The following is a 14,397-nucleotide window of genomic DNA, read 5'->3' on the forward strand; positions in this document are numbered from 1 at the left end:
AGAGTCTGAAAAAATGCGTGCTTGGCCGCTATCAGACGGTCGATTCTTTGGATTCTGTCTCCACAAAGATGTGTACCATGTTACTCTGTTTACCGGACCAACAGAGATGTTTGAAGATGCGACATGTCGAATCACTTTTCAAATAGGAGATTGGGAGTGTTTCACAAAACACTGTGAAGGATTGGTAGGAGTTATGAACTCTAGAACCGTATCGCATACAGAGTCTGAGACTTGCTATATTTCAATAGCCCCGTGCGAGTCATCAGAACTCTGTTACGGACTAAAAATCTCCAGGATTGACGGTTCAGTCGTTACTATCATGTCTATGGAAGAAGTACGCTTTGAGCCATCAAACAGTGATCAGAGTCGAACCGCCAACTCCTTCATAAAGCTAAAGTGGAATGATTGGAAAGAGAACATGAGAGAATGTTGCATAATCGTCAAACAATTGATTAAGGATGTGTATAACATTAAGAGACTGGAGAAACTTAAGATGAGACTCAATGATTATTTTGATTCTCTCACCGACAATCCTTTCGCAGAGTATCCTAAACGTGAAATCACCATTGTGTATGTCACAGCGGAAGATCGCAAGATTTCAAACATAGCCGACACCATGCATGTCGTGCATCATCAAGCAAATTAATGATGTTATGTAGAAACTTTTGTAGTGTTTACACGTGTTTAAGACTTATTTAATTAGTAATTTAAAAATAAATGCATAAAAATACTATTCCCATACCGGGAGTCGAACCCGGGCCGCCCGGATGAAAGCCAGGAATCCTTACCGCTAGACCATATGGGGTTTCATGAAAGAGTATGTGAAATGTATGTGAAAGAGCCTGGGGCGGAGTCCAAACGTAAGCAACGCCTACCATACTATCTAACTAATAAATTAAGACCGTCTCTATCTACGAGTCATACTTGTTCTATACACGCTGCTGTGTCGGGGGTAATCCGCTGTTGAAATGACTCAAGAACTCTTAAACCTGTACTCGTACTCTCCGGTCATGGAGGGTCTTACCCCAGGATCAACCAAACCGGGTACATCGGATGAAATCGACGGATGTATCGGAACGACCATGCTCTCCATCATCCGCGCTGTCACCGGGGATCTGCTGGACAAAATCATTGAAAAGGATCTGAGAGAGCATTGCAACGGATGCGCCACCGATCACCCGAGTCAGCGACAACATTCGTGTCTGTATGATCCTGAAGACTTCTATCTGCACATCAACGCTAAAAGACTTTTGACAAAGTTGTTTAGACCTTGGTTGAAATACACCTTGGCCAGAGCTCTAAAGTTGTGCGGTATCTCACATGTACCGTCTCTGGAAAAAATCCAAGCAGCGGCTGAAACTACAGTGTGCCAACTGCGAGACGAACCTGACTTCAAGACGGCTCTGAGAGACATTAAGCATAAAACTGCGTCTATCTACAACGATACGGTGATCGAGGACATTGTTGAGTACTGGGATTTCCACAGTTCTCTGGAATCATCCGAAACGGCGCTCACCTGGGTAACATCGTCTCTTCCATCCAAGCTTTCACCCATAGCCGAATAAAAGTTCGGATAACGGCTCTACTCTGCTTAAAGTTTAAGTTTTTTAATGTGTATTCATACCTATATAACCGACGCATGTGTTTTGAAAATGATAGTTAAGAAACATGTTCATGTTGAAAAAGCTGTAAACTGTTTGATATCTTTTTTTAATGAAAAACAAAATAATGTAAATGTGTATCATTTAACGAGGCTTTTGAGTTTGTAGTAATAAAAGCTGATTACATTCTTATTCTCTGTCCATTATTGGTGAGACCTAGCACCATGACTGAGGGCTTGTTGAAAAAGATTTATTATGACCCCTCCAACCCTGGGTCTTACGGAGGGGTTGAGAGTTTACAAAGGGCAATTTTTGAGAAAAAAGGATCGAGAGCGAATATTAAAGATGTTAAAAACTGGCTGTCTGCGCAGGACGCGTATACTCTTCACAAACCTGTATTAGGAAAATTTAAAACAAACAGAGTGTTTGTGAAAAACATGGATGAACAATGGCAAGCCGATTTAGTGGATATGTCAAACTTGTCAAAGGATAACAAAGATATGAAATTTATGTTAACGTGTATAGATATTTTATCTAAATACGCTTGGGTACGCGTATTGCGAAACAAGACGGGCGTTGAGGTGACCGACGCTTTTAATTCTATTCTTAAGGAAGGGCGTGTTCCTAAAAAATTGCAAACGGATCAAGGAAAAGAATTTTTCAACAAAAATTTTCAAGGATTAATGAAAAAGCACAACATCGTTCACTTTGCTACGGGTACGGGTCAGAAAGCATCTGTTTGTGAAAGGTTTAATAGGACCTTGAGGAATAAAATGTGGAAATACTTTACAGCGGTTAATACGAGAAAGTACATCGATGTAGTTCAGGAATTGGTTCACTCGTACAATCATAACTACCACAGCAGCATCAAAATGAAACCTGTCGAGGTTGATGAAACAAACTCCTTCAAAGTATTTAAAACCTTGTACGGACTGTTTCCTTCGAGAGTTAAAAAACTACGCTTCAAGTTTAAGATCGGTGACGTTGTCAGGATTTCGCGACTTAAAGCACATTTTGAAAAGGGTTATGAACAAAACTATACGGATGAATATTTTACAATTTCCGAAAGGATTCCGAGAGATCCTCCGGTATATAAACTACATGATGCCGACGGTGAAGAAATAACGGGTACGTTTTACGAACCGGAACTGCAAAAAATTATAGTCGGAAAAGACAAATCCTTTAAAATAGAAAAAATAATACAAGAAAGGATGCAAAATAGGAAAAAAATGTGTTTAGTGAAATGGGTGGGGTGGCCGGATAAATTCAACTCGTGGATCCCGGCCAAAGACATTGTGGACATAGTCAAAGAATAAGTAGATTCGTTTGTAATGACCGATTATCATAAACAGCGCATCATGGAAGAGAACGGTTTCTTTGTGACTCTCCCCAGCAACTCTTCCAATCACGTGTATCCCAACAATAAGATTTCGTGTTACACAACTAAATTTGCAAAGCCCATAGAGTTGACGGGCGATTGGGAGGTGGCTCTCGCTGAAGTGCAATACCCCCACACGTGGTACTCTTTGAAGGATCGCGAAACCGTCTTTTTTGTCCGCTACGACGATGGATTAAATCAAGAATTGTATAGCTGTCATATGAGTGAAGGGTATTACGGTGACATAGAACAAGTGGTTCGTGAAATGAATGCGACTTTAGAAAAATTAGCTTTAGACCTAACTATTGTTTATAATGCTCAGACCAACAAAATCCGCATGGAAACCAAAAAACCGTATTCGTTGAGCGTTTCCAATGGGAGATTAGGCTATATGATAGGTATGGATGACGCTACGGACCTCACTCAGAGTAACCCTGAAGCGCCCTATCTGGCCGATATTCATGCAGGATTTTACACCATGTTTGTTTATTCAGACATTATTCATCATCAAAGGGTCGGCGATAGTTTTGTACCGCTACTGAGATGCGTACATATAAGCGGGAAAAACAATGAAATTGTCACAATAACTTATGACAAGCCGCATTACGTACCTGTGAGCAAGAGTCTTATCAACGATTTAGTTATAGAGGTAAAATCCGATCAGAACAAACATATTCGTTTTCTCTACGGAAAATTTGTTGCTAAACTTCATTTTAGACCCGCAAAGCATTCCTTTCGTGTTTGAACAATGATTGGTGAAAGGTACGTAGACCCTCAGATCTATGTGGACTATTATAAGCATCAAGCAGGCAACGGTCTTCCGGGGTACTATGGCTCCCCGGTGATGTACGGCTCGGGCTTAGGAGGGATCTTCAAATCACTCTTTAGAATGGCGGTACCAATTTTAAAAAGAGGAATAACGATTGCTAAACCTCATTTAAAAACCGCTGCAAAAAGTATCGTAAGCGACGTGGTAAGCAACGTCGTAAAATCTAAATCGCAAAAACAAGAGGGTGACGGTCTCGCGGCATATGCCTACAAGAACTTTAGGAGACCTCCGGGAATGCGTAAAACGAATGGGAATAAAAAACGCAAGACGTCTGTGAAAAAGATCATATTGAAAAAACACAAACGGAGGAGCAACAAGCGCTCTCCCTCAGTCTTGGATAAACGAAGAAAGGTGAACATTTTCTAAAACCATGGCTTTACTTCACAGACTTTCAACCGAATGTACCAAGTCCGAATTAGATTTATTTACAGTGCCGTACACGCAGACTAGCGTCGAAAAGTATACTTACGTCGAAATCCCTCCTCTTTCGGCTCTGACTGATGACGGACCCTTGGAGTTTTACGTGGCAGGAAATGGTGAAGACTACCTAGATCTGAACAACACTTTTTTACACCTGAGATGTAAAATCACAAATTCTGACGGTACAGACTTGGCTAACGATTCAAAGGTGGGTGTAATAAACTATCCTATAGCGTCTCTTTTTTCACAAGTAGACGTCATGCTGGGAGATCGACTCATCAGCCAGTCGAGTAATACCTACCCCTACAGGGCAATAATGGAATTGCTTCTTAACTATAGCAAACATACCTTGGATACACAATTCACCGCAGGATTATTTTACAAAGACTCGTACGGCCACATGGACGCGACCGATCCTCAAGGACGTAACAACGGCTTCAAAATCAGGTCTTCTTACAGCCAAGAAAGTAGAATCTTTGACTTAATAGGTCATATCCACTCCGATATATTTTTTCAAGAAAAACTTTTACTGAACGGAGTCGACTTGAAAATTAAGATGATTCGAAGTAAGGACGAATTTTGCATGATGAAAGAAGGAGCCAGGGATTACACACTTAAAATACTAACGGCTTCTCTGTACGTAAAAAAAGTCTCCGTTTCCCCGGCTGTCAAGATGGGGCACGCGCAGGCTTTACTTAACGCTACGGCTAAATACCCGCTTGAAAGAGTGTGTATGAAGACTTTTAGCCTACCTGTGGGGAGTCGCGTATGCACCCAAGAGAATTTATTCCTCGGACCTCTCCCTAAAACGGTTATAATTGGTATGATTGATAATGACGCATTTATCGGTGCATATGATAAAAATCCTTTTAACTTTAAACATAATGATGCAGAGTTTATTGCTTTGTACGTCGACGGCGTTCAGCACCCTGCAAAACCGTTTCAACCTAATTTTCAAAGCGGTAATGCCGTCCGCGAATTTCATTCGTTGGTTTTAGCTTCGGGGAAAAATCTAAAGGATCAAGCTTTGGCTATAAACCGCCAGGATTATTCTCAAGGATACACCCTTTTAGCTTTTAACCTGAGCCCGGATGATTGCGGACAACATCTATCTTTGATAAAGTCGGGAAATATGAGGTTGGAACTCAGATTCAGAAACCCTCTACCGAGAACGGTAAATCTAATTGTATACGCCAGCTTCGACTCTATGCTGGAAATCAATAATCGACGAAACGTCCTCATCGATTATCAGTAATTATGGACACCAGAGAACTTTCCGAGCTGATGAAAAGTTATCCTCCTGCGAAAAAGATATTCTACGGTGTGTTTCCTTGCGATGAACTACCCGAGAATAAGGTGGAACGCGCTCCGGCATTTTTCATCGTAAACACTCACCCCAGCTACATGCCCGGAGAACACTGGTTGGCCATATGTCTCAACGATGACGCCTCGGGAGAATTTTTTGATTCGTACGGAAATCCGCCAAACTCTGAACTCTTTCATGATTCTATTCATTCTTTTTTTAAAAAGAACTGTTGTGAAATAAAACACAACTCAAAACAAGTTCAAAGGAGTGACTCGACTTACTGCGGGCAACACTGCGTATTCTTTTTGTGTCACAGAGCTAGAGGCTATTCTTTTAATCAAATTATGTCTATGTATACGGATGATTTGAAAAGAAACGATGATATGGTTAAAGCTTTTGTAAAAAATATTTATCCCAGAGTGAATAAAAAACAATTTGTGAAATGTGTTCAGTGCATAAACTAGAGTGTAGTGTGAAATAACGACTCTGTAGATGTAAAACATGTTAAAGTATATACATTTAATGAAATAAAGAATAACAAATATTTACATTGTATCATCATCATCATTTATAACATTTTTAAAGACATGCACGATTAAAAACTTATCCAAGGTGTTGAGGTAAAACGAGGAGACTTGAAAACAGGCTCAAGAGTGTCAATGCTAGAGTCAGAGTCATCGCTCTTAGAAGTTGAGCTTGGTGAGTACAAAGGATCGCCTCTTTTAATGTCCGTTATCTTACGTCGAACGCCGACGTTAGGTATAGTTGAAAAGGGAATATTCAATCCGGCTACAGTTTTTAACATCTCGATCCACCCCAAAGGTCTGCGATCATCCGACACTTTTTGAGGGGCCGTGAGGTTTTTAATCAAATCCAACACGTGTGAACCCCTGATCGTCCTTCCTTTGAAAATGAATTCACCTTTATCATTCCAGGAAGCTACGTCGCTAGATTTGGATATTTTTTCCATGATGAAAGAAGCATTTTTTCTGTTTCTTGCCGGAATGTTTCCGTTTACTTCTTTGACAATTACGTCTTCGGACGCACCGCGATCCACATCGGTCTCCGGTATTGTTTTATTGTTAGAGTCTACGGGCAGGGACAGAGTTAATTGAGCCGTTTCCTCATCTCCTTGTTTGACGATGTTTAGGAATCTTTGCAAGACCGAGGCATAAAGTTTGGCCTTTTCGTAAGGCATCAAATCAGACCTATTCAGAATATGTCTCATGGTAGCATCCAGATCATTTTCCACCGTCTGTCTAACATTAGGTTTTCCGCTCGACACAGAATTAATCTTATCAAGTTGCTGCTGAGGTACCAGATACATTTTCACAGCGTTTTCCATGCTATTTCTGACGGGCCGCTATTAAGCTGCTGATGAAGGGTACCGCGACGCTTAGCAAAGGTAGAAGAAAACCTCCGGATTGATTAATAGTATTTCTTTTAACCTTTACAGATTTTCTTTTATCGGCAAAAAGTTTAATCGCTTTTTTCTGTCTTTTCAGTCGAGCGTACTGTTGAGCCGTTAAAGGAATGCGTCCTCTCAGTAGATTTAATGCTATTTCACAAATGGCTAGTACGAGGTCTGTGGGAGCTTGACGCAGTATAAGTTTCCTTTCTCGAGGCGATGCCTGATGTAGCGATTTCAAAACCTGATAATTTCTCTTTAACCGATCGGACATTATGCGAAAACCTTTTTCTTCGGTACGTACACCGCAGGAACCTCCTGTAAAAACAAACCCGATCTGAGTCTAAGATCTTCTGGCGTTGAAGCTTTCAAGTCTACTAATAAATACCCATAGGGTCTAGAGGTAGCATCTTGAAAGCATTCTAAAAAGTACTTGCTGTTACGGGGGTACATCTGACGCGCCAACACGTTGATCTGTAGCTTATCTCTAGGATTTTTAAAAAGCACCATGTAATTGGTATTTAAATTTATAGTTCTGCTACTTCTCCCTTGAAAAAACAAATTTTGAACCAAATAGATCACGCTGAGGTTTCTATGGTGGGTATATTTTGTAAAAGCCTTTTCTACTTCCTCACTCTTGCTAGCGGACTCCATCAAATCATCAATCACCAACAAGTTTGTTTTGTGCGGAGGGAAAAGTTCATCGTCGCACAATGATTCGGGTATACCTTGAACAAAATAAATGTTTAGTTTGTCCATCAACTCGTCGTAGAGGGGTTGCCAGCAAGTGTAACACCATACAATCCGGTCCGGAATTTTAGACATTGAGTCCGTACAATTTTCAAGTAACATTTTGATGAAAAAAGATTTTCCGCTATTGCTGGGTCCACAAACTATACAAGAAAAAGGAAGTTGAAGTCTAGCATCGAACGAGTTAGGTACGGCCATTATTTTTTCAGCAAAGTAAATGTTTAATATCCGTAAGGAATTGTGGCGCTATCCGGTAATAGAACGCGTTTATCGTACACTACTCGGAAACGTTTAGTTTGTGATTTGTTTTTCAAGTGAAAACCTCTTTTATCTCTGACGATTTGATTGTTGGACGTCATAATTTCGTCGGTACAGTCGGGGCTTTTCACACTTTTGTCAACCAGATCTATCAAAGAGCTCAGATTCACAATTTTGGCGTTGGTATAGTTTAACGTTATACCCTTTACCTTCATTACAGTCTTCCCATAACGAGTTCGATAACCGTAGGACTTTGGTCCAGAGCTGACAAATTCCACAATATGATCTCCGTGATCCAATTCACTCGTTAACTCGCCTAAGTAATCGCCTAGGGGGGGCATCCAATCGCCATCTTTACTTTTGAAAATGACAGAGTCTGTATCCGTATAGAGACATCTTTGTTGCAGACCATCTATCAGCTTGTACAGCTCGAGTCTAGCGTAAGCGGTAGTGAATATTCCGATAAACACGTTAGCTTTACTCGGTTTGATGAATCTGGTGTCTGCGTAACGCCACTGAACCAGCGCCATCTGACGGTTCGGAAAAGAAAAGTGACTTACGTCGTACGTGTCCGAGAACATGAACTCTAGAAATTGGTTGGGATCGCTGATTAGACAAGTATTAATCCTATCAGACCTCTGACACATCTTACCCCACAAAGAATTCAACGCCAACTTTGCCACAGATCTCTTGGCCTGGTTAACCTCTATGCGAGACGGATCGAGTTCTATGCCTTCGTTTTCCTTGTACCTTTTAACGTATTCTTTTTGATCAGATTCGTCCTTTACCCAAGACGGGTACCCTGAGCTCTCCTGTTTTGTCTTGAGAAACCTGTTGATGTATCCGGCAAACAAATCATGCGTCTGTTTAGGAAAGTGCCAGATTTCGAAAACTTTCAACACTCTGTAGCCTTTTTCGAGAGCCTTCATAACCTCCACGCTACACCAACTACCCGTAAGAGCCCTCTCCTCGTCAGCATGTTTACAACATTGCTGCTGTTGTAACTCGGCACACACCCTACACAGAGGGAACAAAAGCTTGTTTTTCACCCTATAAGGGAGAACGGGGGCCCAAAGGCCCCTAGGGGGTAAAATTTTTATTCTGAAGAGGCCGAAATAATTTTCCAACGGTTCAAAATCGCGGAAAATGATGGTTGGGTGACCTACGGGGTAGTTTTTTGTCTTGTTTACGTAGGGGTATAACGATGTAAAATCGTAATAATCGATTCTCTCTCCGGGTTGAGCTACGTAATGTAAATGTAACGCGTTTGTACGACCGCCAAAAAGAGCTTGTCTCGGTTTCAAACGCTCGGGAAAGTCAAAACGTTTGAGAAACGCTATTACGTCCTGATCTGTCCTTTTCATTTCGTTCCACGTGTGTTCCCAGATTGTTGTAACGTGCATATTGTAGATGTTTTGTAAATTCTTAATTTTTTGCAAAGAGTGTTGTTTAACATCTTCGAAGGTTTGTCCAATTTTACTTAGAGGGTGACGCGCGTTTGCAGGGAAACATTTATCACATCCGTGAAAAAAGCATCCTAAGAACTCGAAAGCATTTTGCGTGTGGCCGTCGGTAAAATAACCGTCTAAAAAATATTGACCCATTTGAACTTCACCTTCGTTGAGAGCGTGTCGAATCGGTATTTTCCCTCTATCTGAGAGGTACTCGAGCCATTGAATAGCAGAGTTTGAGAACGACTTCTGTCTGCTGATATAATCATCATGCGGCGGTATAGCCAAGGTATTGTCCGTCAGAAAATGTGTTCTAAAGATTTTCAAACAGACGCTGGCTATGGTGATGCATTTGAAAGGATCTACACCCGTACCGCTCATTATCTGCTCCCTGAATGCTAAACACCCCTTTCTGAGAATGTGAACGTCATTCACGCAATAATCGGCCAACTCTTTTCTGAGGTCAAACACCTTGCCAGACAGAGTATTGTACCATTCAAAAAACTCTTGTCTCTCTTTATCCATCATGGTGTCTACACCGTAATATTTGGCTGCCGGGTATGGGCCGATGTAATTCTGGTTTTCAAGAGTGTTCCAGAAATGAGGAAAATAACCCTTTTTTTCATTCTTGAATCCCATAGCCTTGGGAATCGCGCTCAGCTTCATAGGGAGAAAAGAGAGACTGTCTATGAATCTCTGTCTGAACTCGACATCTTCAAAGCACAATATTTTACCACCTTGCGCTATGATGTCGGGGTTGATCCCCTCTCGGACCAAATGATTCAATAAAATGTACGAATCGTAACTTCTAGCGTTGTGCGCCAAGAACGTGTAGCCTTTGTATTTCTTTCTACGGTAGCGTTTAAAAAACGCTGAAACACAATCGGGTCCTTCAGCCGTCCAAACTTTACCCTTAAAAGTACTGCAACATATAAAATTTGCGATGTGATTTCCTGACTCTTGATTGGTTTCAAAATCGTAAAAAATGTACTTTTTGTTGTTCTTTTCCTTTTCTAGAGGCGTTATAAAACATTCGTGTTCAAATTCAGGGTTTACTTTAGCACCGCATTGACGGCATAGGTTTGCGCGACAACTGTGTTTGCTGGACCCTTTTCTACCGTGCTGCACGGTGTTACACTGTGCACAGTAGAATCTAGTTTCACACAAATTTTTACCAGAGTCGTCTTTGACCTTGTGCTTTTCGTAACAATACGGTGTTCTACATAACCTCAAACAGTCTTGACATTGCACCGTATTTTTAGGAAGCTTGGGACAATCGTTATCCTGACAAACGTTGCATCTGTACTCGCATTTATGATGATTCTCATCGTTATACCCCGCGTAGCAGTGAGAACAAACGTACCCGGTACCCAGCACAGCCTTAAGGTTTTTAACACCGTAGTAATGGTTTTCATGCAGGAATAGGAACAATGTTTTTTCGTGAGGTATCGTACTGTTTTGGAAAAACGAGTACCCTTTTTTGACAGCATCCCTGTACATCACTACGATTTTACAATCGAGTAACTTTTCAAACAATGAAATGTCGGCAAAGCTAACGGCGTCATTTTCAGACATCCCTACATCGGCTTGTAACCGTTTTGCAATGTGCTCTACTTGGTAATCGTTTAGGTCTGGATTCAGTAGTTTGGAAACACATAGGGCGAAACAGAGGTTGTCTTTATTTTGAAAATCAAACAGATGTTTCAATTTGTTCCGAACAATTTCTGAATTGAACATTTGTGAGAACTTAACGCGCGCGCCTCCGTGCGGCGGGTGTACAATTCGAATCACAATTTGTAGAGTTTCGTCGGAAAGAATTTCAAATTTGCTCTGCATGCTTTGTTCAATCATTGTTACAATATCATTAGGGTTTATGACTCCGTCGATTACTTCAACGCTCGCTGAAACGTTGAGCGAATCTCCTTGAATTTCCACATATACTGAATCCTTCGGACCAATATAACCATTTGCTACCTCAACGGTTTGGTTAAAAACTTCCATCACATAGTTGTAAAATTCATCGAAAGATTCAACGTTTCCCAATGAGGAAAAGTTTAGAGGCCGTCTAATTTCTGTGGTGTTGAATCTGTCTATCCTGTTTACATGTATATCCTGCGGTATTTCACCTTCTACACCATATCCTATCTGATCCTGTACATTCTCGTTATTGTGAACTGATACACTGAAAGCTTGATTAGACCCAGATGACAAAGTGTGTGAATGTTGATTTTCATTATCCGCTTCATTCCGAAGTCTATCTAAACTTTGGTTTAGATTGTGAAACAAATCAACCATCGGCTCTTGCGTTACATTTTGAGCCGTTGTTACAGACTGTTCCGTAACATTATTGCGATCGGGCGTTAAAGCTAAACTTTCGTTAAGCCGATTAACAGCGTCTAATAGAGAAGGATTACATTCATTCCGAAGTCTATCTAAACTTTGGTTTAGATTGTGAAACAAATCTATGTTTGATTCTTGCGTTACATTTTGAGGCGTTGTTACAGACTGTTCCGTAACATTATTGAGGTCGGGTGTTAAAGCTAAACTTTCGTTAAGCCGATTAACAGCGTCTATTACTGAAGGATTACATTCATTCCGAAGTCTATCTAAACTTTGGTTTAACTGATGGAAATGGTCATGCTGTAAGTTGAGTGTAAGTTCTGTATCTGATACACATTCACAAGTTAAATGATCGGATGTGATGGGGACATATTCAGATTCCTGTCTGATTTTACACCTCTTGGCTTCAATATTAAAACAATTATCACACCTTTTCCTAGACATGGTGTTTATTGAGTAGGGTAGTACATTGATTCATATAAAGGCTCACACGTTTCTTACACAATGCATGAACATGCTTACTTTGAACTCTTGACCCGTGTGTTTTCACGCGCATGAGTTTCTTGAACGTCAAAGACACAGACTTGTGAAGGTGGCGTAGATCGCGTAGATCGTCCCTCAGATCATCATTGGCGTTAACATCGGAATCTAAAACACACATAGATAACAATATATTACGTTTCATCACTAATGTGTTTTCACATACACGTATGTGCAAGTTTAATTATAATACATATTTACCGGAAAGCGTGTCATTATGGCTGTACTGATAACCTTTCGCAGGGGATTGTTGATCAGATTCACGATCTATTCATTGAAACATTGAATAAGATAATTTACAATATTATATACGCACACAATATATACAAAATATAATAATGAGACAAAAAGTTTCTTACTAGGGATTGATGGAGAGTAGGATGGAGAGTTCAGGATTACATCTAAAAATAAATAATATTATTGATTAAAATACTGTGTGTGTGTGTGTGTGTGTGCGAGCAGATCATGCTGGCGACTGAGTAGGGGAGGGGTGTGTGTATGTGTGTGTGTGAGCAGATCATGCTGGCGACTGAGTAGGGGAGTGGTGTGTGTGTGTGTATGTGTGTGTGTGTGAGCAGATCATGCTGGCGACTGAGTAGGGGAGGGGTGTGTGTGTGTATGTGTGTGTGTGAGCAGATCATGCTGGCGACTGAGTAGGGGAGGGGTGTGTGTGTGTATGTGTGTGAGCAGATCATGCTGGCGACTGAGTAGGGGAGGGGTGTGTGTGTGTATGTGTACAATATTTAGAAAAAAATTAAAATCTTCTGCTCACTGTATGGAGATTGATTACCGTTATTGGCATACGCAGGAGAATCACACCCTGTTCAAACAAACAGAAAATACACAGGTTTAATAAATGATAGATAATAACATATATATTTTGTATTACTTAAATATTGATAAAAATGTTTCACTTACCTGGAATTGTGGAGCTGTTGGGTGGAGTATCAGTGATGTAAATGGGACTGCTGCTTCTTGTTTCAGCAGTCAGTTCTAAAATAATTAAATCATTACATACTTAGAACAGAGAATATAGAAAATAAAATGTGTGTGTGTGAATGTGTGTACAATAATTAGAAAAATATATATTTTTCTCACCGTATGGAGTTGGAGGTTTTTGGATATAATTGACCCCTGGTGTTTCGTTGCATTGATAGTTGCTGAACGTTGTATTATTACATAACTCTACAAAAAAAAAATAATAATAATAATAAATAAATAAAAATAATAATAATAATAATAATAATAATTAAATAAAATAATTTATTAATATTTAAAAAAAAAAAAAAAAGCATCATTTTCAGTATTACACCAATAGTATAAATTACACCAATAGTATAAAACATAACTTATCACATTATTTCTAAAAATTCATCATGATAAAAATTACTCACATTAAAAACATTTCTGAATGTTACCTATTTTAAAAGAATAGAACGAAACATTACTATAATATAATTTGGTTTAAAAACATTGTATTATATTTGACATTCTAATTACGTTCTAGCAACATTCTAAATAACCATACTATATTAACATCAGTATGAATAATAATAAAAATATTTATATTCAATCCAGACCAAAAGCAAACTTACCAGACTCCATTATCTTCCAACGAAAGAGATTCTTGAGCTCTGAAAATGTTTGTGACCGTATGAAGAAAAGTCCGTGTTTATATACATTGAGAAGCACATGCGAGTCTTGAGTAAGAAATCACTAATTGGTCACGCAGCTGTCCTGGAAGATCAGAAACACAATACAGCAGGCCGTGGTACAAATCTTGCCGCTGACACAGACTCAAACACTAAGATACACTGCACTCTAAACTATTCAGTTTTTACTGATGATAACGCATTCAGAAGCTCAGAAATTCTGTATCAGATTTAATGTTTTTCAACGATGCTCTCAATGAACATACGGTCTATTATTGCAAAGTACGTCTGCATTGCGTTGAAGTCATCATTTTGTAATTCAATTTTACATTCCTGTTCAAAAAAATCGTTTTGTTTTAATAAACTTGTAACTTCGTGAACAATTGTAAGTCTGGCATTGTACGATTTGGCATTTAAATACGGATATAGATTGAATGAGCGCAACATTGTTCCGGTTTGTATAT

The 14,397-nt window shown here is 39.7% G+C and overlaps 1 protein-coding gene, 1 long non-coding RNA gene and 1 other non-coding gene across 3 annotated transcripts; all 3 read right to left on the bottom strand.

Moving 5' to 3' along the window:
• Positions 1–733: 733 nt before the first annotated feature.
• trnae-uuc (transfer RNA glutamic acid (anticodon UUC)) lies at positions 734–805 on the bottom strand. The gene has a single exon. It is a non-coding gene; the product is annotated as a tRNA-Glu (tRNA).
• Positions 806–7,913: 7,108 nt separating this feature from the next.
• On the bottom strand, positions 7,914–12,622 carry LOC111192142 (uncharacterized). The gene is made up of 2 exons (XM_049467434.1): positions 12,483–12,622; positions 7,914–12,389 (listed from the first exon to the last, which is right to left on the bottom strand). Exon 2 carries the CDS (start codon positions 12,183–12,185, stop codon positions 7,914–7,916), a length of 4,272 nt encoding a protein of 1,423 aa, XP_049323391.1. The 5' UTR covers positions 12,186–12,389; positions 12,483–12,622.
• A 27-nt stretch (positions 12,623–12,649) lies between these two features.
• LOC125782621 (uncharacterized) lies at positions 12,650–13,487 on the bottom strand. The gene is made up of 4 exons (XR_007425344.1): positions 13,380–13,487; positions 13,200–13,274; positions 13,054–13,101; positions 12,650–12,682 (listed from the first exon to the last, which is right to left on the bottom strand). It is a non-coding gene; the product is annotated as an uncharacterized LOC125782621 (long non-coding RNA).
• Positions 13,488–14,397: the final 910 nt, after the last annotated feature.

This window comes from Astyanax mexicanus, chromosome 18 (assembly GCF_023375975.1).
Source record: "Astyanax mexicanus isolate ESR-SI-001 chromosome 18, AstMex3_surface, whole genome shotgun sequence".
NCBI lineage: Eukaryota > Metazoa > Chordata > Actinopteri > Characiformes > Acestrorhamphidae > Astyanax > Astyanax mexicanus.